The 26689-nt window shown below is 41.6% G+C and overlaps 1 protein-coding gene across 2 annotated transcripts in view; it reads right to left on the bottom strand.

Annotated features, from left to right (window-relative positions):
• Nucleotides 1-6635: 6635 nt before the first annotated feature.
• The window catches only part of bub1bb (BUB1 mitotic checkpoint serine/threonine kinase Bb), an 86419-nt gene continuing 66365 nt past the window's right edge, over nt 6636-26689 (bottom strand). For both annotated transcript variants that reach the window (XM_041213817.1, XM_041213816.1), the window contains exons 17-24: nt 26182-26357; nt 24105-24236; nt 20835-20935; nt 17912-18073; nt 16862-17004; nt 10764-10935; nt 8128-8234; nt 6636-6900 (exon numbers count right to left, since the gene is read on the bottom strand). In XM_041213817.1, the coding sequence (XP_041069751.1) occupies nt 6717-6900; nt 8128-8234; nt 10764-10935; nt 16862-17004; nt 17912-18073; nt 20835-20935; nt 24105-24236; nt 26182-26357 (1177 nt within the window). In that variant the 3' untranslated portion in view covers nt 6636-6716. The remainder of the gene's footprint in view (nt 6901-8127; nt 8235-10763; nt 10936-16861; nt 17005-17911; nt 18074-20834; nt 20936-24104; nt 24237-26181; nt 26358-26689) is intronic.

Below are 26689 nucleotides of genomic sequence, written 5' to 3'. Positions count from 1 at the left end.
TTAGACCTCATTCAAAAAGGCGTTACTTTTTCAAAGGTTTTACAGTGAGACTAAGTTTATCAATTCACTGATGGCTGAGGGATTGCACTGAGGGGATGTCAGCAGCATACTATGGGAAAGAGCATAAAATCACTGACAGCAACTTCTGAATTGCCATGTTATTCTGTACCTGTGCAGACTCTTGAAATTGCTGTTTGTTTCAGTGGAGTAATTATGGCTAATGCCGTCAATTTTGCTGACATTACTGCCAGACAATCTGGGCCAGAAGTATATGAGATCAAAAGTTTGATTGAAAAGGTAAGCTTTAAGGAAATTTTGAAGGAAGTGCCATGGAGAGGATCAGGAAGGAACACCAGAGTTTAAGGATCATGGAGAGGTGAAAAATTGTACTAGGCAAGAAGAGAATTAGAGCAGCGGATGAGGGTTTATAAAATATAGGCACCAATAATACTAAGATACACAAGGACATAATGTCTTTGGTAGATTGAAGAGTTCTCCCGCAATTTTAGAATGTTGGTCTTGCATGTTTCATTAGTTAGGGCAAATATATAAATCAGATATCACCACTAACTCCCTCTGTCTTTGGTACAGTTATTGTTAATCTCATATCCATCTTTATTGGAAAGGAAACCATTCTCTACTTACTGGCAATAAAAATTCCTTTGCACTCTTACCCCTCCTGTTAACAAACCCTTCCCTTCAGCTGCGTCTTTCATAATATTGAGCTAGATTAAAATATATATCAGTGAACTCATTCTACATGTCTATACATGTTGACGTTTAGTCTTTAACCTGAACATTTTAAATCCTGCAGTAACAGTATAATTGAGATTATAAATTAATCTGTTTGTGGGGCAGTGGTGGTTGGGTGGGGGGTGTGTGGTTGGAGAATGGCAGTCCAGATTTGCTATTTATTAGTGTAATCCGAGTTGAACCAGCTGAAAGGATTGGGGAATTTTAAACATGAGTGAGATATGCCCAAAAGCACTCAGGCTTCTGCAATCTTTTACGTGGTTTCAAGAATCAATTCATCCAAATCAAGTTCTGCCTACAGAACTTACATTGGGCCCATGTACACACTGCGCTGGTTCAGAAATGCTGATTCTGCTTGGTCCACAGGTGCTAGTCAGCATGTTTTAAATATTTCCATACCAAAAAATTTGAATGAAGAAACTGACTAATTTACATCAATGCAACGGTTGAAAGGCTCAGCATTGTTGAAAATAACATTACAAAATCAAGTTTCTCCATGAACAGCCATATTAAAAATGCTTATTTTTTGTGATAACCTTCAGTTTTGTTAACAGGTGAAAATGAGTTTATCACTCTAAAAAGCATTCCTTGATGTATTAAAACAGAAAAAAAGCAATTAACTTCTATTATGCTGCCTTAAATCACTGCTTTATGGAAGCTTTGACTAGTTTGCATTCTTCTGTTTATCACATACATATGAATCATACAAGGATTGGTCAATGAGTTCTTTATTTGAAGATAAGACTATACAGGCTATGATAACTGGGAGGTATGAACACACCTTTGACCTTTAGTACTGCTGTTCTGTACTGTCTACCAAGTACATGGGATGATACATCACATTGTGTCTCATGGGGCATACTGATGGGCAGCAGTTTAGCATATGCTTTTAAAGGTACATCACAGCAGACCACGCAAATGAAGTTTAGTAGAAACCTTGAAGTGTAAATCATTGATCGCCGACATGACATGGTGGAGAGGCTTGTGTGCTCCAACAACCCTTGGAGTGATGAGTCAGGAGCTCCTTGCTCCTGGCAGGCCCACCCATAGCAGCAAGGTTGGGGGAGGTGCTAGGCAAAGTGTGATTCAAAAAGTTCAACATCAGAACAAGCAAAGGAATACTGTACATCTCACTGACTATGAAGACGGATGAAGGTTGCAATGGCAAGGTAGTCCAGGCCATCATGGTACCAAAATCTGACCAACACCCTATCAATATTGGGTGGACAATAACAGCACCCCAGGTTCCCTATGTTAAACAAAGTTACTCTCAGATTTCTACCAGGGTCCACCAGGAAGCATATCCCATATCCCACTAACTCATTGGATATCCTGTCCCACATGTCTGCAAGAAGCAGCCTATTCAGTCAAATGAACACTGATAGCAGAAACACTCAGCCCTGAGTAGATATCATCCTCAAATCGATAGACAGCCAACAATGACAAATCTGACCAATACAACTTTAAGCCCATTTTACATGCAATTTCCCAATTATACCCAAGGTGCAAACTCTACCACAGGATTTGCCAGCAGTTTAAACCAATTCTGATTTTGAATAGTTTAATATATCCATTTCTTCATACCATCTTTAAGGTTTTCTTTCTATCTCAGGTTCCCCTTGGGTATAGTCTCCATCCCCAACAGCAACTAGAGGAAGTATCTCCATGCTTGCTGGACTGGACCCAAGGTCAACAAGGGAGGTTTAGGGATGACACTTCAGATCTGTCTGAAGGCTGTTGAGAGTCTCCCAACTGTAATAATTTTGTAAACAGGTTGAGAAGCTTAACACACTAAGTCAGTGACAATAACTTGTCTTTACACGGCTCTTTTCATGACATTAAGCTGTCCCAAAGTGCTTTACAGCTGATTAAGTACTTTCTTGAAATTAAGTCACTGTTATAAGAAACACCACATCCAATTTATGCACATCAAGACCCCAGAAACAGCAGAGACAGGTCATCTGTTTTAGTGATGTTGATTAAGAGTTAAATATTAGCCATGACACTGGCGAGGACACCTGGGTTCCTCTCTGATTCCCAAAGTGACTATGCTACCAAATGTGCCATGGCTGTAATATCATCAATCTCAAGGTTAGTATATTACCATTTGGTTGTTTTTATGACCACCAACTGGTTTGTGGGGGGATGGCAAGGGGAGAGAGGAAAGAGATGGGTGTTCCTCACTTTCCTTTCCAAATAAAAGCCTATCTTGTTGAGCATCTCAAGGGAAAAATCATCTAAAATTCACTTGCACAAGGGATAGAGTTCAAATGATCAAGGGCAGTCTCTTCTGAGTAGAGCGAGCCCCAGTACCTGGATTTCATTTTTTTTCTAAGTACAGCAGACTGCCACATGCAGTGCCTGACTTGGATCTATCTGAAGTCTTGGAGCTTGACTTTCCTATGTCATCCTACAAATGGTCTTGGAGGTTTAGCCTAGCAGGAGAGTGTAGCCAAGTCATATACCCTAGGCCGTCAGAGCAGTGCTCTTCTAGGGAGTCATCCTCTGTGACTGAACTTCGGGAGGGATGCACATGGAGCTGTGAGGGAAGGGGGACACCTGCCTAGTTAACCAGATCAGCTGAATCAACCCTAGTGATCAATGGAGTGACAGATGTCGCAGCCAGATTGTCCTCACGCCATTGCATACTGTCCACTGCTAGACTCTTTTCCTTGGAGACTGATGGCATTATAGCTAAAACTGACCTGAGTTGGAATTATTAGATTGACTTCACTGTATCATTTATATTGAACCAGGTGATATGATGCAGCTGAAAATCAGTCAAGTTCTTTGTCTCTTTATCAAAACTTTCACCTCGTTCCTACTGGTCCTACTTACACAAGAATAAAACTGGATTCATCACTTATCCAAATCCGATGACATAGCTTCAACCTAGGCAAAGGCATACCCTCCCAATTGATCATGCTAAACCCTCCTTCTTAACATAAAAGCAAAACCCCGCGGATGCTGGAAATCTGAAACAAAAACAAAAATAGCTGGAAAAACTCAGCAGGTCTGACAGCATCTGCGGAGAGGGACACAGTTAACGTTTTGAGTCCGTACAACTCTTCATCAGAACTAAAGAAAAATAGAAATGAGGTGAAATATAAGCTGTTTGAGGGGGTGGGACAGGTAGATAGATGGAGGTAAAGAAGAGATTGCCAAAGATGTCATAGACAATATGATAGCTAATATCACCACCGTCAACATCCTAAGGAATGTACTAATGGTGACATTAAGGGTAGAAAGCAGGACAAGCAAGTGACAGATGGCCCTAGTTGGGGTGGGGTAGGGGGAGCCGCTCTGAAGAAGGGTCAAATGGGCTCAAAATATTAAATCTGTTTCTCTCCCCACAGGTGCTAAAGGGTTTTCCCAGCATTTTCTGTTTTTGCTTCAGTGTACAAAATGGGATAGATTCAGAACAGATTTAACAGTTCAAAAATGGAATATCCTTGAGCCAGTGAGAGATATCAGCAGGATTGTGTTCCACTACAATCTGTAGCTTTATGGCCTGGTATATCCCTCATAACTAACCCTGGTTCAATGAGAATTGTAGAAGAGCATGCCAGCAGCAGCATGAGGATACCTAAAAATGAGGTGTCAACCTGGCAAAGCTATAAGACAGAACTACATGCATGCTAAACAGAACTAAGGGATTCAACAACCAATGGATCAGATCAAAACTCTGCAGTCCTGCCACATCCAGTCATGGATGGTGGTGGGTAATTAAACAACCAGAATGTTCACTGCATAACCACCACTGAGGATGGAGATGTTCAAGTCCAACATGAGTGCAAAAGGCAAGGTTGAAATATTTGCAATCATCTACAGCCAAAAGTGGAGTGAATGATCCATCTTTACCTTCTCCTGAGGTCATGATCATCACAGATTCACTCTACATGATATCAAGAAATGGCCGATGGCACTGGATACAGCAAAAGCAATGGGCCCCGACAATATCCTGGCAGTCGCGCTTAAAATGTGCACTCTAGAATTAGTTGTGCCTCTAGCCAAACTGTTCCAGTACAGCTACAACACCGGCATTCACCCAACCAAGTGGAAAATTGCTCAGATAAGTCCTGCTCACAAAAAGCAGGACAAGTCCAATCTTGCCAATATTGTCCCATCAGACAATTCTCAACCAAAGTGATAGAAGTTGTCATTGGCAGTGTGATCAAGCTGCATATACTCACCAACAGCCTCCTGACTGATGTTCCAAAAGGCCATTCACCTCCAGGCCTCATTAACCTTGGTCCAGATATGGGCAAAAGAGCTAAATTCTAGAGGTGAGGTGAGAGTGACTGGCCTTGATTTAAAGGTTGCATTTGACCGAATCTAGCATCAAGAGTCCCTCGTAAAATTAAAGTCAATGGGAATAGGAAAGAAACTCTCCATTGGCTGGAGTCCCACCTCGCACAAAACAAGATGGTTGTGGTTGTTGAAGGTCAATCATTTCAGCTTCAGGGCATCATTGTAGGGATTCCTCTACAAGATGCAGTGCAGAAACTTGCCCAAGCTTCTTTGGCACCAGCTCCCAAAATCCATGACATCTACCACCCAGCAGATAAGGGTAGCAAGTGCATGGGAATACAACCACCAAGTTACACATAACCCCAACTTGGAAATAGATCACTGTTTCTTCATTGTCAGTGCGTCAAAATTCTGGAGCTCCCTACCTAATAGCACATAGGGTGTACCTACATCACACAGTGGTTGAGAAGGCAACTTACCCTACCTTCAAGGACAATTAGGTATGGACAATAAATGCTGGCCATGCCATCAAAGCCCACATTCTGTGAACAAATTAGAAGAAACTGCTTCACAATCCATTGATTCTTGTAAAGGGCTAACTTCAGAAACATACATGATGCTGATGTAATAATGATACCAGATCACATGACTGAGAAGTAAGAGTGATCTTGAAGAAAGCAGAAGCTCTTGCCTCATGTGTAGGTTCATATTAGTAAAAACTTGCTGTAAACAAATAGTTCTGGTTAAAAAGTCTATGGACTCGAGCAGCATACAATCCCCAAACTCCTGCCACAAGAAAACAGTTCCCAGATCGCACATAATCTGAAATCCTTACCCAATTGTGGAAGCCTACTCATCACATGAATTTCAGCAGTTCAAGATGGCCCACCACCATCTTCATGGGTGACTGGGGATTAGCAATCAATACCAGCCTTGCCAGCAAGGTGCATATCCCAAGAATAAAAACTTGTTTGCCTCCTCGAGTCTTCCCTTCCATTTTCCTCCTTGCAGATATAATTTCATAACTATTAATCCCTTATTTCACCCAAGTGAGTCCTATTCACAACTTTTTCAGCATGCAACGGGTATAACTGTGGAAGGTACAGCCTGACACCCAATTCGAGCAGGGAGGCTAATTGAACACCTCCACTAGTTGAGATCATCTAACTTAGGATAGTGGTCATGGCCTGGAAACCTTTGATTTGAATGGGTCAGCTACTCCACTACTGTACTCTGGTTGTGGGTGGTGGGGAAAATAGGGAGGTTTTCATTTATCTACTTTTTCTACATTTACTTACCATCTTTAGTGAGGATACAAAAAAAACCTAGAAAGTTGTAAAGGCACTGTTGTGCAATACATAATAGATTATTGTATTCTTCAAAGTCACAGAAAATGGAGGGAATGCTGCATGGTTCAGTAACTCAATAAACATCCGTTATTAGTAAGCTGTTGAGCCACAGAGTCCTGGAAGGGTCCCCAGATTTAATCCCCAGTCTGTAACAAGTTAGCTGATCTCAAAGGAAAAAAGAGGAAAGATGAGAGTTTGCTGAAAAGATGTACCATATACTTTTTTTTTTAAAAAGTAGGCAACTTGGATGCAATTGCTTAGACAATAAGAAAATTAGAAACATACAGGTGGCAACTTTATTCCGAACAATAGAAAAATAAGATCCTGAAATAACAGTAGTGTTTAAAAATCATTTTACATTCACTAATCATAGGGTGTCAGGTTCAGTATGAAAGCGTCATTATACAGCGTCTCATAATCCGGTTCAATGACTTCCGTCACTGTTTGCCGCAGGTCACGCAGTGTAGAGACAGAGGGTGCATCTCCTGCATTCAGAATCTTTTCAAAGAAGCTGTTCCATAACTCCATATATAGCCATTGCTCCAAGCTGCAAAAATACAAGACTCCATTTATACAGTACTTTTCAGAGGCTTATGGCATCCTAAAGTCCTTTACAGCCAATGAAACTTTTTTGAACTAACTCTGGGAGCCACTGAGTTAATCACCAGAAAAACTGTTTCAATTATGGTGGCTGAGGACACCAAGAGACACCCTTGCTCATTTGAAATATTGCTTTTATATCCAGCCAAGGGGCAGACAGTGCTTCAGAAAGAGGGCACTTTAGGCAAATGCTGTTCTCCTACATTTTGCAATGGAATGTAGCCAGTGTTAAGGTTTGAACCCTCAAACTTCTGACTTCTAGATGAGAGCACTACCTGGAGTTGTGGGCAACACTTTGCATTAAAAATTGCTAGGGAAAAAGCATTGACCCAAATGCAAATTACATCCATGTGTCAATTAAAAGAGTAACTGCAAAATAGGCACAAGTTAAATTCAGTTAGGGCACCAATGAGGAACACCACAGATTGGTGAGTTGGAAGGATAAAGGTTGAATTCCCAATGCTTGGAATTCCTGATCTCTGTTAAGAGATATATGGGTGGTGAGGGCAGGTCTGTTGTTTCTGCTTCAGCCAAGTAGTCGCCAAGCTTCTTGTACACTCAGCTCAAGAGCAATTTCATTGGCAGACATCTGAAATCAAGTCACTTGGCCCCACTTGATTCAGCATGTCAAAAATGAAATAGGGAGTCCTGGTGATGTGGGGGTTGAGAAAGAGAGCATACTAAAAAGTAATTTAACTTTCCCTCCCTTCATTAAAGGGTCAAGCTTTGAGTGACATTCATGTTGAGATGAATTTAACTATTTTTCGGGAGCTGTGGAACACCAACAAACACTTCCACAAAGCTGCAGGGGTGGGGAGTGATAGAAGAGGAAGGGGAGGTGAATGCAGCCTCATCTAGCATCTGTTTGAAAAGATGCATTACTTGACAGGAAAGCCAGTTCACTCCCAATGGTGAATGAGTAATGGTATGATTCCCAGCAAAGTCAAGAAATACATGGGAACCACAGGTATAACAATTGATACACCACCCAATGTGCTAGCAACAAGATGTCCAGCCCATTTTAAACAAGAGCTCCTCAAGCATTTTATAGGTCACATTATCGATGATGCTGACTCTTAACTCATTTAGCAACACAAGCTAGCTCATTGATTTTACATTTCAATTAGAAAATAGAGTACCAAGAAGCACAAAGAAGTAATGCCATTAAAAATACCTGTAGGACATGGGCCCGAGTATCCACCGTGAACCCTCTTTGCTGACATCTATATGTCTTCCAAACAGCAGAAAATGCACAGTGTTTGCAATCCCAAGGAGATCAACCTGTAACAGCCAGTGATGAGGGTTAAAGTTAGAGCATGCACCTCAGCTTTTTAGCTATTAACAGTGGATTGGCTCATGCACGAGTTGCACAGTTTCTATATCATCTTCCTCATGAGGGGAGTGGGGTGGGGGTGTATTTATTTTTGAGTTGCAATGTTAATGTTTTTAGTAAACGTACTTTCCAGGTTAATATAAAGATATGCAGCTTTAATTCAATCAAACCCATTTCTTGTAGATACATTCTCATATTTTGGGGTGTTGCTGCTCTTGGGTAGCTTATCCAAGAGGCCAGTTCTTCACTGGTGAACCAAGACAGTTAGTATCAGCAAGTTATTCAATTATACAGGGCTTATAGTCAAGTCTTATTCAGATCAAAAACATATACATGTACTTTCTAGCAGGGTTCATGGAATACAAACACTAATGGGAACAATATCTCCTTTTACTAACCCTATTGTCTGATAGTTGCTGACTGGTCACAGATCTGGCTACATGAACACTGCTTTAGCCACATGTACTAATATTAGCAGAAAATACTCAATCCAGATTAATATACTTCATGTCTATGTATAATTAAACATCCGCCAACTTTCAGTAAGCAGAGAAGTAAAGCAGTTAGTGATCAAAAACACTAACCTATGTGCACATTTGTTCGTAATCGAGACAAATCAATATAAAACTCAGGAGCATAACGTGTGCAAATAGGAGTGTTGAGATCATCTACCCAATGGTGGTCCCTATTATTCTTATTTTATTTACTAACCAGAAAGGCAATTAGCGTCATCTGAACTCTCAATTTGTATTGGCCAATACTGGTCTAGCACTTAAGCACTGAAGTCATCATCTCAGTGTTCACAGTAGACACAGACCAAGTAATGCAGTGACTTGCTGTTCATCCAAGTTTAATTAAGATCCAGCTGAATTTTAAACAAACTTTTAGAATTAAATGGTCAATTAACATTTATGGGTCAATAAGAGCTCCAAATATATTGACCACAATAATGGCTGCAGGCTTAGATTCATTCCCAAGATGGTCACTTAGACAAATTATCCTTAAACTGCATAAAAAATGTCATTTCCTAGTGCTGTACACCAGTGCTGGATGATTAACTTCAGCCAGATCATCGAACAATGCAATAAGTCACTTGCAATGACCTTGATTATGCTTCAATGGTTTGACAAGGTGAAATTGAAAATCCACTCATGTTAAAGGCATGATCAAACCTCTTGTGTATCACAGGTCACACCAGGCTCATACTTTGAACTGTGTAGGTCAATGAAGTATGATTTATTTATTCTTAAGCGTCACTTGAAAAGGTGGTGGTGAGCTGCCTTTTTGAACCTCTGTAGTCCATTTGGTGTTGATACCCTTTTTTCTGCAATGGTTTGTTACAACTGAGTGGCCTACTAGGCCATTTCAGGAGGCAGTCAAGAGTCAACCACATTACTGTGGATCTGGAGTCACATGGGTAAGATTGGCAGATTTCCTCCCCGAAGGACATTAGTGGACCAGATGAGTTTTCACAACAATCCGGTAGTTTTGTGATTATTAATGAGACTAGCATTTTATGCCAGATTTAATTACTGAATTTAAATTCCCCCATGGTAGGATTTGAACTTAGATCTCCAAAGCATTAAAGTATGTCTCTGGATTACTAGTCCAGTAACATTAGCATTATGCTACGTCCCCCCTCCACCCGGAATTGTTCATGTCAGAAAGATTTAAGATTTGAAAAAAAATCATTCATGGGATGCGGGTGTTGCCTGCAAGGCCAGCATTTATCATCCATCCCTAATTACTCTGGAGAAGGTGGTGGTCGCGAGTTGTTGCCTCGAATAGCTGCAATCCATGAGGTGTACGTATTCCCACACAGCACTGTTAGGAAAATTTAGCTACTATTTAAATGTAGGAAATGCAGCTGCCAATATATGCACAGCAAAGTCCCACAAACAGCATTGCAATGTTCAACATTTTCTCCTTTCCAAGTGATGGCCTTTCTAAGCCACTGCAACTCCAATGGGTTTGAGTAAATGCTCCTTAAGTGTGGTATTTAGCCATACAGATCAAAATCTCCCCTTTAATTGACTGCAGTTGTGGGCAACATGCATGCTGAGCAAGAAGAAAAGGGGAAATGCAGAAAAGCAGCCCATAATTTTCTTCTACTGGAAGTTGGAATTCAAGACAGAAGCACTCTGGTTTCCCCAAGGTTGAATAGCCAGTTGCTCAATGTGGTTGTTCTTTGTGGGCCTGCCTAGAGAAAGTGAGGGACTACTAGTGAGTTGTAGCTATAGGCCATCATGTCATTGTGAAAAGTGGGGAGGGGGAAAGGGAGACACAAATTGAAAATGTTTGGAGAGGTGCAAGGGGCCATTTCCACATCAGGATAAATATGCACCACATCAACCCTACTGAGTATGGCAAGGAGTATCATCACTATGTATAGGTCAGTACAACTCCAATAGCAGTTGGATAATGTGAATACGTTTTGTATAGCGTAGATCTAGGTTAGTTCGCTGTTGGCTATTTACCTGGTAGGCGTTAGTGCACTCTAACAGGAGCTCCTTATTGGGTAGTGATTGCACTGTGGGAAACTTTGTAAAATTGGCAACATCAGACTGCAGCCTCAGGTCCAAGCTGTGAGTGAAGTCCATGAGCTTTACCAAGCTGTCACTGCTGGGGCACATGGAGACATTATAAAACCTAGGGAGGAAGGCAGAGGGTCAGGTTAAATAGACAAGTCTCCAAAAGTACAGAACGTAAACTCACATTCTCAATAACCCAGTGTACTTATTAAGAGAAAGAGGTGAATGGGAATGTGGGCTACTATATTCAGACTTGCTGCACTCGAAACAAAAATCTTGACTTACAACAAACTTTCACCACTCAGGCAGAGATTCAGTATAAATTACTTTGCTGCTGTGCAAATTCAAGTTTTTGAGTGCACAACTCAGCGAAGTCCAATAGGTGGGATGAGTTCCTTTCATCTGACTTAGCCTTCTGAAACTAAAAGCATAAAACTAGGCTTAACCATGGCTACATTCTTCAGAAGCTAAAGGGAACCATAGCCAAATAGGAAACAGCAGCAAGGCTGGATGAACTGGCTAGTAAAAAGTGGTGAACTTGCCAAGGATGATCCAAAAATTATTGCCTTTTTATAATGGAATTTTTTTTTCATTTATTCCTTCACAGATGTGGGCATTGCTGGCTAGGCTAGCATTTACTGTCCATCCTTAATTGCCCATGAGAAGGTGTTGGTATTTTTGAATTGCTGCAGTCCACCTGGTGTAAGTATGCCCACAGTGTTGTTAGGAAGGGAGTTCCAGGATTTTGACCCAGCGACAGTGAAGGAACGGTGATATAGTTCCAAGTCAGGATGACATGTGGCTTGGAGGGGAACTTGCAGGCGGTGGTGTTCCCCTGTATCTGCTGCCCTCGTTCTTCTAGGTGGTAGAGATTGCTGGTTTGGAAGGTGATGTCAAAGGAACATTGGTGAGTTGCTGAAGTGCATCTTGTACCTGGTACACACTCACTCCCTTCAACACTGACACACAGTGGCAGCAATGTTTAAGGTGGTGTTTGGAGTGCCAATCAAGTGGGCTTTGTTCTGGATGGTGTTGAGTCTCGCACGAGTTGCTGAAGCTGCACTCATGCAGGCAAGTGGAGAGTATTCCATCACATGCCTGACATATGCCTTGTAGATGGTGGACAAACTTTGGTGAGTCAGGGGGTGAGATACTCGCTGCAGATTCCTAGACTCTGACCTGCATTTGTAGCCACAGTATTTATACGGCTATTCCAGTTCAGTTTCTGGTCAATGGATGTTGATAGTGGGGGATTCAGCAATGGTAATGCCATTGAATGTCAAGGGGAGACGGTTAGATTGTCATTGTCTGGCACGAATATTACTTGCCACTGATTAGTCCTAGTCTGAATGTCGTCCAGGTCTTGCTGCATTTGGACACGGGCTACTTCTGTATCTGAGTCGTCATGAATGGTGCTAAACATTGTGGAATCATCAGCAAACATTCCCACTCCAAACCTTGTGATGGAGGCAACCTTGTTGGTGAAGCAGCTGAAGATGGTGGGCTTAGGACACCACGCTGAAGAACCCAGAGGACGTCCCGGGGCTGACTGACTTTGAACAACCATAACCATCTTCCTTTGTACTAGGTACAACTCAAACAATGGAGAATTTTCCCTCTGATTCCCATTGACTCCAGTTTTGCCAGGGCACCTTGATGAATCAGTCATACTGTCCTGGTGTCAAGGGTAGTCACTCTCACGTCACCTCTGGAGTGCAGCTCTTTTATCCATAGTTGAACAAAGGCTGTGATGAGATCAGGAGCTGAGTGGCACTGGAGGAACCCAAACTGAGTGTCAATGAGCAGGTTATTGCTGAGTAAGTGCTGCTTGATAATGCTGTCGATGACACTGTCCATCATTTTGCTGATGATTGAGAGCAGGCTGATGGGGCAGTAATTGGCTGGATTGGTTTGTCCTGCTTTTTGTGGATAGGATATAACTGGGCAATTTTCAAATATTGCTGAGTAGATGCCAGTGTTGTAGCTGTAACAGCCTGGCTAGGGGTGCAGTTAGTTGTGGAGCACAATCAATAATATTGCCAGAATGTTGTCAGGGCCCATAGCCTTTACAGTATCCAGTGCCATCAACTATTTCTTGATATCACATGGAGTGAATGGCATTGGCTGAAGGCTGGCATCTGTGTTTGGGGACCTCATGAGGAGATCAAGATGGATCATCCACTCGGCACTTCTGGCTGATGACTGTTGCAAATGCTTCAGCCTTGTCTTTTGCACTGATGTGCTGGGCTCCCCTTTGTTGAGGATGGGGATATTTGTGGAGCCTCCTCCTGTTAGTTGTCTAATTGTCCACACCATTCATGACTGGATGTGACAGCACTGCAGAACTTAGATCTGATCCACTGGCTGTGGGATCATTTAGCTCTGTCAATTGCATGCTGCTTATGCTGTTTGGCACACAAGTGCCCTGTGTTGTAGATTCACCAAGTTGACGCCTCATTTTTAGATATGCCCGGTGCTGCTCTTGGCATGCCCTCTTGCAGTCTTCATTGAGCCAGCTTGATGGTAATAGTACAGTGGGGATATGCCAGGCCATGAGGTTACAGATTTTAGTTGTATACAATTCTGCCTCGGCTGAGAGCCCACAGTGCCTCACGAGTACCCAGTTTTCAGTTGCTGGATCTATTTGAAATCTATCCCATTTAGCACGGTAGTAGTGCCACCAGAATGGAGGGTATCCTCAATGTGAAGATGGGACTTTGTCTCCACAAGGATTGTGCTGTGGTCACACCTCCTGACACTGTCATGGATAGATGCATCTGCGAGAGGTCGAGTGGTAAGGATGAGGTTAAGTGGGTTTTTCCCTCTTGTTGGTTCCCTCACCACCTGCTGTAGACTCAGTCTAGCAGCTATGTCCTTTAGGACTCGGCCAGCTCGGTCTGTGGTGGTGCTACTGAGCTACTCTTGGTGATGACATTGAAGCCCCTGTACCCAGTTTTGCCACTCTCAGTACTTCTTCCAAATGATGTTCAATATGGAGGAGTACTGATTCATCAGCTGAGGGGAGCAGTAGGTTGTAATCAGCAGAAGGTTGTAATCCTTGCTCCTTATTTGGTCCGATGCCAAGAGACTTCATAGAGTCCAGAATCAATATTGAGGACTCCCCAGGCAACTCCCACATGAGTGTATACCACTGTGCCACCTTTGCTGTGTCTGACCTGCCGGTGGGACAGGACATACCCAGGGTTAGTGATAGTTGTGTCTGGGACATTGTCTGTAAGGTATGATTCCACGAACTTGATTATGTCAGGTTGTTGAAAGCTAAAACAATGTTATCATTTATTGCAAGGAGAATAGAATACAAAAGTAGGGAGGTTATGCTTTAGTTGTAAGGGGTACTAGTGAGACCACATTTGGAGTACTATGTACAGTATTGGTCACCTTATTTAAGGAAGGGTGTAAATGCGTTGGAAGCATTCAGAGGTTTACCAGACTAATCAGGTCTGACAACATCTGCGGCGAGGAATACAGTTGACGTTTCAAGTCCACATGACTCTTCATAAGAACTAAGGAAATAGAGAAATGAGGTGAAATATAAACTAGTAGAGGGGGTTGGGACAGGTAGAGCTGGATAGAGGGCCAGTGATAGGTGGAGGCAAAGAAGAGGTTGCCAAAGATGTCATAGACAAAAGGAAAAAGGGGTGTTGATGGTAGTGATATTATCTAAGGAATATGCTAATGGGAACATTAAGGGTAGCAAACAGGACAAGCAAGTGGCAGATGGCCCTAGTGGGGGTGGGGTGAGGGGGAAGGGATTGAAATGGGCTAAAAGGTGGAGATGAAACAATAGATCGAAATAAATTTTAAAACAGGTGGGAAAAGAAAAATATATTTTTTTAAAATGATAAATTATTGGAAAAAGGGGGATTGGAGAGGGGGTGGGGACAGAGGAGAGAGTTCACGATCTGAAGTTGTTGAACCCAATATTAAGTCCGGAAGGCTGTAAAGTACCTCGTCGGAAGATGAGGTGCTGTTCCTCCAGTTTGCGTTGAGCTTCACTGGAACATTGCAGCAGGCCAAAGATGGACATGTGGGCATGAGAGCAGGGTGGCGTGTTGAAATGGCAAGCGACAGGGAGGTCTGGGTCATGCTTGCAGACAGACCGAAGGTGTTCTGCAAAGCGGTCACCCAGTCTGTGTTTGGTCTCTCCAATGTGGAGGAGACTGCAATGGGAGCAGCAAATGCAGTAGGCTAAATTGAGGGAAGTGCAAGTGAAGTGCTGCTTCACTTGAAAGGAGTGTTTGGGCCCTTGGATGGTGAGGAGCGGAGAGTTGGGGGGGGGGGGGGTGGTGCGGGGAAGTAAAGGGGCAGATGTTGCACCTTCTGCGGTTGCAAGGGAAGGTGCCGTGGGACGGGGTTGAGGTGTAAGGGGTAATATCCCTTTGTTCTTTTGCCAAAGATGTCATAGACAATCTCTTCTTTGCCTCCACCTATCACTGGCCCTCTATCCAGCTCTACCTGTCCCACCCCCCCGCTACCAGCTTATATTTCACCTCATTTCTCTATTTCTTTAGTTCTGATGAAGAGTCATACGGACTTGAAATGTCAACTGTGTTCCTCTCCACAGATGCTATCAGACTTGCTGAGTTTTTCCAGCTATTTTTGTTTTTGTTTCAGATTTCCAGCATCTGTAGTATTTTGCTTTTACCAGACTAATACCTGGAACGGGTAGGTTGTCTTATGAGGAAAGGCTGGATGGACTAGGCTTGTATATCTGCTGGAGTTTAGGAAAGCAAGAGGCAATTTGATTGAAATCTATAAGCTCCTGTGGAGTCTTGACAGGGTTGTTGTGGAGAGGATGTTTCCTCTTATGGGGAAATCTAGAGCTAGGGGGTCACTGTTTAAAAATAAGGGGTCGCCCATTTAAAACAGAGATGAGGTGAAATTTTTTCACTCAGAGGGTCGTGAGTCTTTGGAACTCTCTTCCTGAAAAGGCGATGGAAGCAGAGTCTTTGACTTAAAAATATTCAGAGGTGGATAGATTCTTGGTAAGCAAGGGGATGATAGGTTATTGGGATAGGTGGGATGCAGGTTTTAGGTTACTATCAGATCAGCTACGATCTTATTAAATGGCAGAGCAGGCTTGAGGGGCTGAATGGCCTACTTCTGCTCCTTGTTCATATGTTTCTTGACTAGTCTATGAGACAGCTCTCCCAATTTTGGCACGAGCCCCCAGATGTTAGTGAGCACTTTGTGGGGGTCAAGAGGGCTGGGCGTGCCATTGTAATTGCTGGTTCCTAGGTCGATGCTGGGTGGTCTGTCCAGTTTAATTTCTTATTGAATTTTTGAGCAATTTAATGACCTGCTAGGACCAGTTAGGAGTCAACCACATCACTGCGGGTCTGGAATCACATGTAGGCCAGACCAGGAAAGGACAGCAGATTTCCTTCCCATTTTAATTCCAAAGTTAGTAATAGAATTTAAATTTCACCAGCTGCCATGGTGGGATTTGAAACACTGTCACCAGAGTATTAACCTAGGTCTCTGGGTTACTAGTCCAGTGACATTACATCCACTACACCACCGCCTCCCCAAGTCAAGAATTTGCAAGTCAATTCTGATTGGCACTGAAATTTAATTAGCACGGAATTGACCAATGCATCATTATCCTCTGGAGCTGATTTGCAGGTGACTACACTTCAAAACTACTTCAGGTGGTCTGGAAAAGTGTCATATAAATGCAAATTTCTCTTAATAGTGTTCTATCCTTCTATCAGCAGCAACTACAGGTTAGTTCTTGCTTCTGCCAAAGTCTCAGACCTTTCTTCTATTATAGAGATATGTACAGAAAATATTACTTTTTATTACTTGTCTGCGGATTGTTTGTAGCCTCAATCTATGGCTGACTTACTGGTCATACCTTAGGATTGGGTAGGTCTAAGGTTTTATACAGTCTGAAGGAAGAATCCACTACTGAATTCCTGAAAATTGAACTCCTGGTCCAACCCATCGTCGAAATATCCCAAGCCCATGCAAGAAAAAAGGCATTATTCTGCAGGAAGCTTTGTAAAACAGGTTAAACGAACCTGTCACCCATGAAGAGCGTTTCCAGTGCTATGTCCCCATGAACAATTTCAGCTGTATGCATCAGTTCCACTAAGGCCAGTAGGTCATGTGTCAGGAACAGAACCAGTGCTTCTGGCACAGATTCCCACATCTGAGACAGACCCTACAAAAGGAAAACAACGGTTAAAAAGCTATTAGGAGCGCATTGATTATTGGTCCCAATTGTAGATCAGACATCATTTTCAACTGAGTCAAGAAAAGATTCAAATAAAAGTTTTGTAAAATAATTTGTACAAAGGAAATCAAGAAATACTAGCAACTTCACTGTTTAATATTGTGGGCATTTCAGAAAAAAAACCCTCTATAATGTTAGCCAGTAATAAACCATAATGTCATGGCAGTCACCTCTGATGTAGAACTATTATATTAAATGTTAATTGTATTCTATTGTGTCCTATGTAATATAATCAAGAATCTCTGGAATTTTCTATTCTTACCTCTTTTTTCTTCCTTCACCACTCAAATGAATGGCAGATTAAGCTGGGGTGTGGCTCTGCTGCTTTGGTTGCCCTCTGGTTCCTTACCCAAATAGCCATTCTTCAGATGTGAGCTGAATAGTAGGTGTCAACAAACTAATAAATAAGCTGCACAGTCAAGCCCTGGATTGTTCTGATTTAATACACAGAACATTCAGTAAGGGAGTCATCAGATAGTGTCTGGGCAATGGGAACCTTCACTGATTTTCTGCCCCTACCCTAAATTAGGCCACAGCCGTAGCAGCCTCAATAACACAGTTTGTTTATTGTACTCAGTACCACACCGAGTGGTTCATTTATTCATTAACCTGGTAACTGGTCAATGACTTAATGATTTTCAACAATTGCCCGTTGGAACAGTCTATTGGCTGCCTCCACTGCCAAGAGAGGTACGTGAATCATTTAGCTATCATCCTTCACTAATCTTCCCTATCAAAGCCCTTGATGGAAGGTAGGATAGAGCAAATTATTTACCACTGCAGCATCAGTGTAAAAGATTCTTTAATTCTCTCTGTGAAGATTCACAGATCTCACCTGTAGAGTTTCACAGTTCTTGACCTCATCCACTGTCACACATCCATTCTCAAACAAGTAGCAGCTGTGGTTCTGGCTGAAGTAATTATTGAACTGGGAACCAAGCCGCATCTTAAGTTGTTGATTGATGTAGAAGTCCCATGGCACTGTATGTGAATATACCTGTTGAGGGAAATGTTCAGGGGTCAGGATTTATACATGCTTAATATTATATGTACTTCAAGTGGTGCAGCCTTCTAAAATGTCAATCATCCAAAACACTGCTGCCCTTATCCTAATTTGCACCAAGTCCTGCTCACCTATCACTCCAGATCCTCATTGCTAATCCAGGAATCAATGCCTCAATTTTAAAATTCCACCCTGGTAATCAAATTTCTGCAAGGCCTCACCCCTATCTTGGCTCCATCCTCCTCCAGCCCAACAACTAAGGAATCTGCATTCCTCCAAATTGGTTTCTTGTGCAAATTTGACTTCCTTTGCTCCACCATTGGTGACCATGCCTTCAGTTGCCAAGATCCTAAGCTCTGGAATTTCCTCCCAAAATCTCTCCTGCTTTAAGATACTCCTTAAAATCTACCCGATTGGCCAAGCCTTTGGGTCACCTGGCCCGATTAAGTCCTTTTGTGACTCAGTGTCCAATCTCATCCAATAAAATCTCTAAAACCCTTGGGAGGCTTTCTACATTAAAGGCACTATATAAATTAGTCAAGGGGATTGTTATTTTTGGAGTGAATCAGGATTGGTGTACTCAAGATAGATATCTCCCAACCCTCTCCTCATTCTAAACACTGTACTGGTCCACTTCATTGCACAAAAATGCCACTCACTTAGCCTGTGACCCAGCAATTTCATCATTAAAATCCCAGTCCCCATAATGTGTTTTCGTGTGCTTGTTATCCTCGTTGTTCTAGGTGGTAGAGGTCGAAGAAACCTTGGCATGTTGAAGGAATACATGGTGCATGGGTAGTGGAGGGAGTGAATATTTAAGGTGGTGGTTGGGGTGCCAATCAAGCAGGCTGCTTCATCCTGGATTGTGTTGAGCTACTTATGTATTGTTGGAGCTGTACTCATCCAGGCAAGTGGAGAGTATTCTGTCAAACTCCTGACTTCCTGGTGTGTGCAGCAAATCCAACAGGTTATTCAACGATAAGGGCCATTACAGCTTAGAAGGATCACGTTTTCAGTTGTTAGCCAATTTTCAGCAGGGTGTCTAAAATATTTCAGGTTTCCAGTATGTGCCTGAATGCTCATTTGATTTTTCCAGCAATTGTGGAAGGGTTATCACAGGACAGGTATCAGAACTCTGGTTGTTTTATCTTCCTAGCCAGTCAATTTTAGCACCCCACATCCCAAGACAGATTAGCTAATTCAACACAATAGCAAGATTTTTTTTAGTATAGATACAAATTTTAGGTTAACTAGGTGACAGCCTCAAAATCAATTTATTGATGATGTGTTGAAGGGCTTAGTTCCAAGATGCCTCCAACAAACCCATTACAGGAAAACTGATGATGCTCCCACTCCCACATTAACATGACAAAACTCCTTCATGGTGTATGCTTACATAGCAAATAAAGAGCGACTGCAGTACTAGCTTGTTTTTTTATTTTACTAAATATGCCTTTAAAGAATTTCCATTATATTAATAATGGTCCACTAGAAAAGAGTTTACAGAGTGCAAATTAGGCAATTTGTATAGAATGAGAAATCTCCATAAATTGGGCAGGGGGAGGGAAGATGGTTCACTCTTTCTTAATATCAGTTAATTTTCTCCGCAGTAAGAGCACACGCTATTGCCAAACAAAAACAAAACTAAATGGCAATGAGGCTAGACCAGGTAATTGTGTTGTTCTCCAAACCTGACAGATGCTTGACATTGCTCTGAATAAAGGTCTCATTATACATACACCTGTAACTAGTGGAGTGCTACAGGGATCAGTGCTAGAGCCACAAATATTTACAATATATATTAATGACTTGGATGAGGGAAGTGAATGTACTATCGCCAAGTTTGTGGATGACATAAAAATAGATGGGAAGGCAAGTGGTGAGGATGACACAGGGTCTGCAGGATATAGACAAGTTAAGTGACTGGGCAATAATTTGGCAGATGGAATTTAATGTGGGAAATGCGAGGTTATGGAAGAATAGAGGAGCTGAATATTATTTAAATGGAGAAAGACTGCAGAAAGCTGGAAAGGGATTTGGGGGTCCTCATGCATGAATCATGAAAAGCTAGCATACAAGTTCAGCAGGTAATAGGAAGGCAAATGGAATGTTGGCCTTTATTTCAAAGGGAATGGAGTATAAGGAGTCTTGCTAAAACTATACAAGGCACTAGTTAGACTACACCAAGAATATTGTGAACAGTTTTGGTCCCCTTATCTAAGGAAAGATATACTGGCATTGCAGGCAGTCCAGAGGAGGTTCAGTAAGTTGATCCTAGATATGGAGTGATGTTCTTATGGGGAGAGATTAAGTAGGTTGGGCCTGTATTCATTGGAGTTTAGAAGAGTAAGAGATGACCTTATTGAAACATACAAGATTCTTAGAGGGCTTGACAGGGTAGATGCTGAGAGGCTGTTTTCCCTTGGGCAGAGTCTAGGGCATAATCTCCGAGTAAGGGGTCACCCATTTATGACAGAGAGGAGGAGGAATTTCTTTTCTCAGAGGGTAGTGAATCCATAGAATTCTTTACCGTGGAGGGTTGTAGAGGCTGGGTCGCTAAGCATGTTCAAGGCTGAGACAGCCAGATTTTTAATCAGTAAGGGAATCAAAGGTTATGGGAAAAAGGCAGGAAAGGGGAGTTGAGGATTATCAGATCAGCCATGATCTCATTGAATGGCAGAGTAGGCTCAATGGGCTGAATGGCTTCTGCTCCTACACTTTGTGGTCTTATCTGCTGGATTGATGGGTTACCTACCTTAATTATAGCTTTGGACAAATTCAAACTTGAATTAGTTCCGAAGAATACACGGTACTGTTCATGTACTGCTGCTTGTTTAACGTTAAAGGCTTGCGAGCCTGTAGGGAAAAACAAATTCACAACTTCAAGGTATCACAAAGTATTTTACAACCAATTAAGTATTCCTACTGCAGACACTGTTTTAGTGTGGGCAACGTAGCTACCAATTTGCATAAGATCCCACAACTACCACCAAGGTATATGACTTTATAATCTGTTTTGAGGTGCTGGTTGATGGATAAAAATTAGTTACGACCCCAGGGAAAACTTCCTTGCTCTTCTTTGAAATGCCAGCAATCTTTTACTTTCAACTAGGGGCAGATAAGGCCTTGATTTAACATGTCATCTGAAAAAAGTTGCCTCTGACAGTGCAGCAATCAGTATTGGAGTGTCAGCCCAGGTGTTGTGTTGAAGTCTCTGGAGTGAGTCTTGAACCCATGACCTTCTGTCTCAGGTGAGTGCTATCAACTGAACCACAAGTGAAAAAAAGTTAACAGTCAAGGTATATTCATTTAGGACTACAACATCAAACACCTTTTCTATAAAAACACTTTAGCAGCTGCCGAAAAAGCCCATTATAAAAGAAGGTACATATTGCAGCAGCATTAGACACTGCTGGACAAGTGGGTTAGTTTATGCTCCCATTTACCATAATAATTCAACACTTTTACTTGATAGCATTTAAACATAATTTTGATAAATTACAGGGGAAGGGAGGAAACATTTTCAAATGGAGACAATTCCATTGAATGTGACCAGAATATTCTTCTCAAAAACCCAAGAGAACCATTAGATGGATGAATAATATGTAAAAAATGTGCTCCAGGTGAATACATTCGAGACAATAAATTTTAGATCTTGGAAGATGGTACAGCCTGGCTCCATTTTCATACAATCAATAATTGCACTAATTATAGCAAACAGGCTAGAGACAGGAGTATTTAATGACTTCCTTCATTAAGGAACACGGGTTTTGTTTTAGGGAATGAAATGACCCAGTACAGAGTCTAACACTGGGTTGTAACACTGTCACTGCACAAATAACAATTTCTTCCAACTTTGCAAGGATCGAATGCTTACTTTTAATAACCACAGAAAGCATTCATGCCACTTTAATAGTATAATTACTAATTGCTCTAAACACACACCATTGCTATATAAAAATAGCTACAAATGATTGTAATATTTGCATAAGCAGTCACCGGCAGGTTTTAGGCATCCAGTGGTTTTTGCAAGCTCAGTACATGAACATTCTATTTAATGAGAATTTAGGTCTCAGGTCAACAGTTCTGTCAAAGCATTGAAGTCTTGCTGAAAACAAGCTGCAGCTCATTGGAGTGTGTCTAAACAATCACTATATAAGGTATAAGCTGATGTCCTAACGAAAACACAAGTCCCATCTGTACATTGAGGATACCCTCCATTGTGTTGTGTGGCTAAGTGGGATAGATTTCAAAAGATTTAACAACTCAAAAATGGGCATCCATGAGGTGCTGTGGGCCATCAACAGCATCGGAATCCTATACAACCACAATCTGTAATCCCATGGTCTGACACATCCCCCACTCTACCATTACTATCAAGCCAAAGGATCAACCCTGGTTCAATGAAGAGTGCAGAAGGGCATGCCAGCAGCAGCACCAGGCATATGTACAACTGAGGTGTCAACCTGGTGAAGCTAAAAGACAGGACACTTGCATGTCAAACAGTGGAAGCAGCATGCAATAGACAGAGCTAAGCGATCCCACAACCAATGGATCAGATCTAGCTCTGCAGTCCTGCCACATTCAGTTGTGAATGGTGATGGACAATTAAATGATTAACTGGAGCAGGTGGCTCCACAAATATCCCCATCCTCAATGATGGGGCAAGCCCAGCACATCAGTGCAAAATGCAAGGCTGAATGAAGCATTTGCAACCATCTTCAGCCAGAAGTGTCGAGTGGATGATCCATCCCTATCTCCTTCTGAAGTACCAGCATCATAGGTGCCAGTCTTCAGCCAATTCGATTCACCCTCTTGATATCAGTAAATGGCAGAAGGCCTGGATACTGCAAAAGCTATAGGCCCTGACAACATTCTGGCAATAGTACTGAAGACCTGTGCTCCAGAACTCACTATGCTTCTAGCCAAGCTGTTGCAGTACAGCTACAATACTGACACCTAACCAGCAATGTTGGGAAACTGCCCAGGTATGTCCTGTCCACAAAAAGCAGGACAAAGCCTAAAAGGCAGCGACCATTTATTTCAAGTGAAATCCTTGCCCGCATCTCCATAAACAAAATTGTGGTTACTCTTGCTGGACACAAATATTGCCATATTTGTTTGTACATCAGATGTCAAATCTTCTCTGCTTTTAAGATAACTAGGTGTTTCCAATGCTGTACAAGCTGCAGGCTGGGAGATTCCGGAAAATCCAGATCTTCCTGCAATCAAGATGACAATTCTTATCTTAAATTGCTATAAATTGCAAGGAGTCCATAATCTGGGTGTCCAGCAACTCCTAGGACATTGTAGTTGCTTTGTAGTGTAAACAAAATCTCCTGAATAGCATGATGACAATATGGATATTTGAAGAATATTACAATTTGAAAATTAAGTTTAGAAAATTCAATCAATTTTCAGTTCGACACTGCCATGGACCTTCTGAAGCTAATGTGTCACACATCTAGAGTTGTGTTGCAAAGAGAACAGAAACCTTCGCTGTTGGGAGCAACAGCTCAGGAGTGTAAAGATAGCAGTCTAGCCCAATGCAGCATCAAATTAAGAGAAGTTTGGAAGGGCTCCTGGCAAAAATTAAGAATCAACATGAGCTGAATTAAGAGTCTGTATTTTTTTTATCCCACTAGTATAAAAGAGGACTTCTGCTCTACGTAAAACATAGCTAGCCACTTAGATCTATGGGACTAGACTAATAGCCCAAAGCTAAACAGGCAGCAAAGTATTATAAATAGTTACAACTATATTTGGAATGATGTGAATGCAGCATGGAACACTTGGAGCATAGAATTCCCAATTTACTCTGCAGAAATCCAACATAAAATTGTTCCAAAGCCAACATTTGTCCAACATCAGCAGTTAAGCCATTTTGGGTCAGATTTGTCCCATTATGATCTTGCACTCTAATTTATATGCTTCTTTCCCCCACTTTTCCTTAAGTGTTTTCTAAGCCACTGTTATTAAAACACGACCAGGTGATGTGATCAGAAAAAAGTATAGTGTCTCTTACCCAGATGCAACTCGAGTCCATCTTCAAGTGTAGGTATTGGGCTGTCCTGAATGTGGAACTCTGGGAGCGAGCTCAATGGAACTGAAAGGGACAACAGCAATTGATTCCGCACTTCTATATCCCAAGGATTACCTGGAATTCATCAGAGTGGGATTTCAGAAACAAGGAGAACAAAGCATATTTGGCCCTTTACACTAATGCAACAATTCATAGCCAATGGTGTGTCATGGTGGCCATTGTTTATGCTCATTTTATTAATTTTGGAGGCAAGAGTGTACATACTTTTTTGGCAGCATGTAATCCATGGTAGATAAGATATGCCATCTTGGTTAAATTTCTGGCTAAAAGACAGATAACAAATTTCACCAGAATCAAAGCAATTCAGGGAGCCATGGTCTGGTGAGGACTGGAAGACTGTAGGGTGGCTACTGTAATGAAGAACAATTACAACTGTGGTTCAAGACCAAAGCCTAGAAATTACTACTGGAAATATTAGATGAGCACTTAATATATACATAGAACATTTGCCTTAGATATATTCCTGAGCTTAGGATCACCAGTTACTCCTGTAAGTTGACCGTACATACCAGACAAGGCAGATTGATTAAATATTTGGTGGGTGAAGCACAAATATGATCAGAGAAATCTCACTGCGTTCTGGAATACATTATGTGCCACCAAATGATCTTTCTGACCTTAGTGGAAACGATAATACCATCAAGTCCTTGGCTAAGGCTTCAAACCCCATTGGACAAATTTGCATATTAAACAAGTTAAATGAACGGTATTGTATATTTACAACAATTAGAATCACGGATCAGCCACATCTCCCGCAAGTGCTTCTTTTTGCCACCGACAACTTCAACAACATTCCAAACTGGCAGCTGAATGGCTACGGTTAATAGCTCCAGACCATCTGCCAAAAGGGCTTTACATAGGGGGCGGTGGGGGGGGGTTCTGCTCAATGTTCATAGGGCTTGCTGTTGAGAGACGGACCCGTCATTAAAACTGATTAAACCTGAAACGTTAATCCTGTTTCTCTCTCCGCAGACGATGCTGAATCTGCAGACCATTTTCAGCATTTCTGTTTTTATTTCAGATTTCCAGCATCTGTGGTATTTTGTTTTTGTAAGATAAAAACAGAAATGACTAAAATACAATTTCAAGTCTGGCCTCCATTTGGAACCAGGGAAATATAGAGCAGGTTAGGACCAGTGCTTGGAGACTCACTCGGGAGAGCCCTGAAGTCCAATTAAACTGAAGAACATAGTGGGTTCTCCCCACCCTTAACTATATAATGGGTTTGTGGAAGATACACGACTATACACCCATAATATATTGTACTCCAAGAAGCAATAGACAGAAACAAAACAAAGCTTCCAAGGAATCATGGCACTGGTCTTCGAAAACCAGACTTGTGATATTACAGATACAACTGTCAATCAAACGCATGTTCATATCGAGTTGAATGATTTAGCTGAAATCAGTTCCAAATCAGTGACAGGTTTTCAAAGCGTAATGGTAATAATCAACCTAAACATTCAAGGTCTTGAGCAGAGATGTGTATAACAGCCAGTCTGAGGTGCATATTCTCCACTGAATAGAGCTAGGGATAATAAATTTTAACCTGTGTGCTGTGACAGCAAGAAAGAATCCAATAAATGATCCATTACTGAGCAAAAATGCCTTGCATCACACAATCCCATATTTGAATATAAACCTTTGGAAATCTTCGAAAATAGTTACTCAATGCCTAATACTAAAACATTGACATTTGCAAGATTTTCAAAACATTTTCAGCATAGTGTTCAGAACTTTAGCATGCTTCTTTAAATAATCTTTATATAATCTTTAAATAAATGATATTTTTGCAGTTCCTACTTGGGTTCAGCATCTTGTATTGACCATCACCAGCTTTCCTCAGAGTCAGAATCCACTGTTAACTAATAACTCATGATGTTAATCCAGTTTAGCCACACTGTCAAGAATGGTAACTGAATAGTTGGCTTGCTAACTAGGTTACCAACAATAAGTCTAAATAGATCCTAAAGACTACACAGAAATAGCAGGTCCATACCAGAGGTGGAATTGACATTGTTGGTCTCACAAGAGTTCAACTGACCCAGTTCCAGTTTTTCAAAGACATTCAAGTCACTCATAGTACCAAGTCCTCCCACTGAAGAAGAGGAGACTGCAGAAGAGGTGGTGGTGGCAGCAGAGGACAGGCCATCTTCACTTGCTTCCTGAATTGGGCTGTGGTACAAACAAAAATTCAAATATTGTCCAATCATTTACAACATTATAGACTAATCTCACCCAGCACATTGAATTATAATAATGGAAAATTGCAAAGAGAATTATATCCATCAACATGTGAAGGACCGTTACATATTTGAATTAATCGCAGAATTGTAACTGAAATAGGATTAAGTCAGTTCCAACCATATTGATCTCACACCACATCCACCACCCATATACATTTATCTAACAAAAATCTAGCAATCCCAGTTTTGCAATTTTCCAATTGATCTAGCCTCAGCTTTTTGGGAGAGATCATTCCAGATTTCCAATGTCCTTAGTGTGAT

This window comes from Carcharodon carcharias, chromosome 20 (assembly GCF_017639515.1).
Source record: "Carcharodon carcharias isolate sCarCar2 chromosome 20, sCarCar2.pri, whole genome shotgun sequence".
Classification (NCBI taxonomy): Eukaryota; Metazoa; Chordata; class Chondrichthyes; order Lamniformes; family Lamnidae; genus Carcharodon; species Carcharodon carcharias.
Note: the sequence above shows the minus strand (reverse complement) of the source record. Positions and strands in the feature narration are given on the sequence as shown.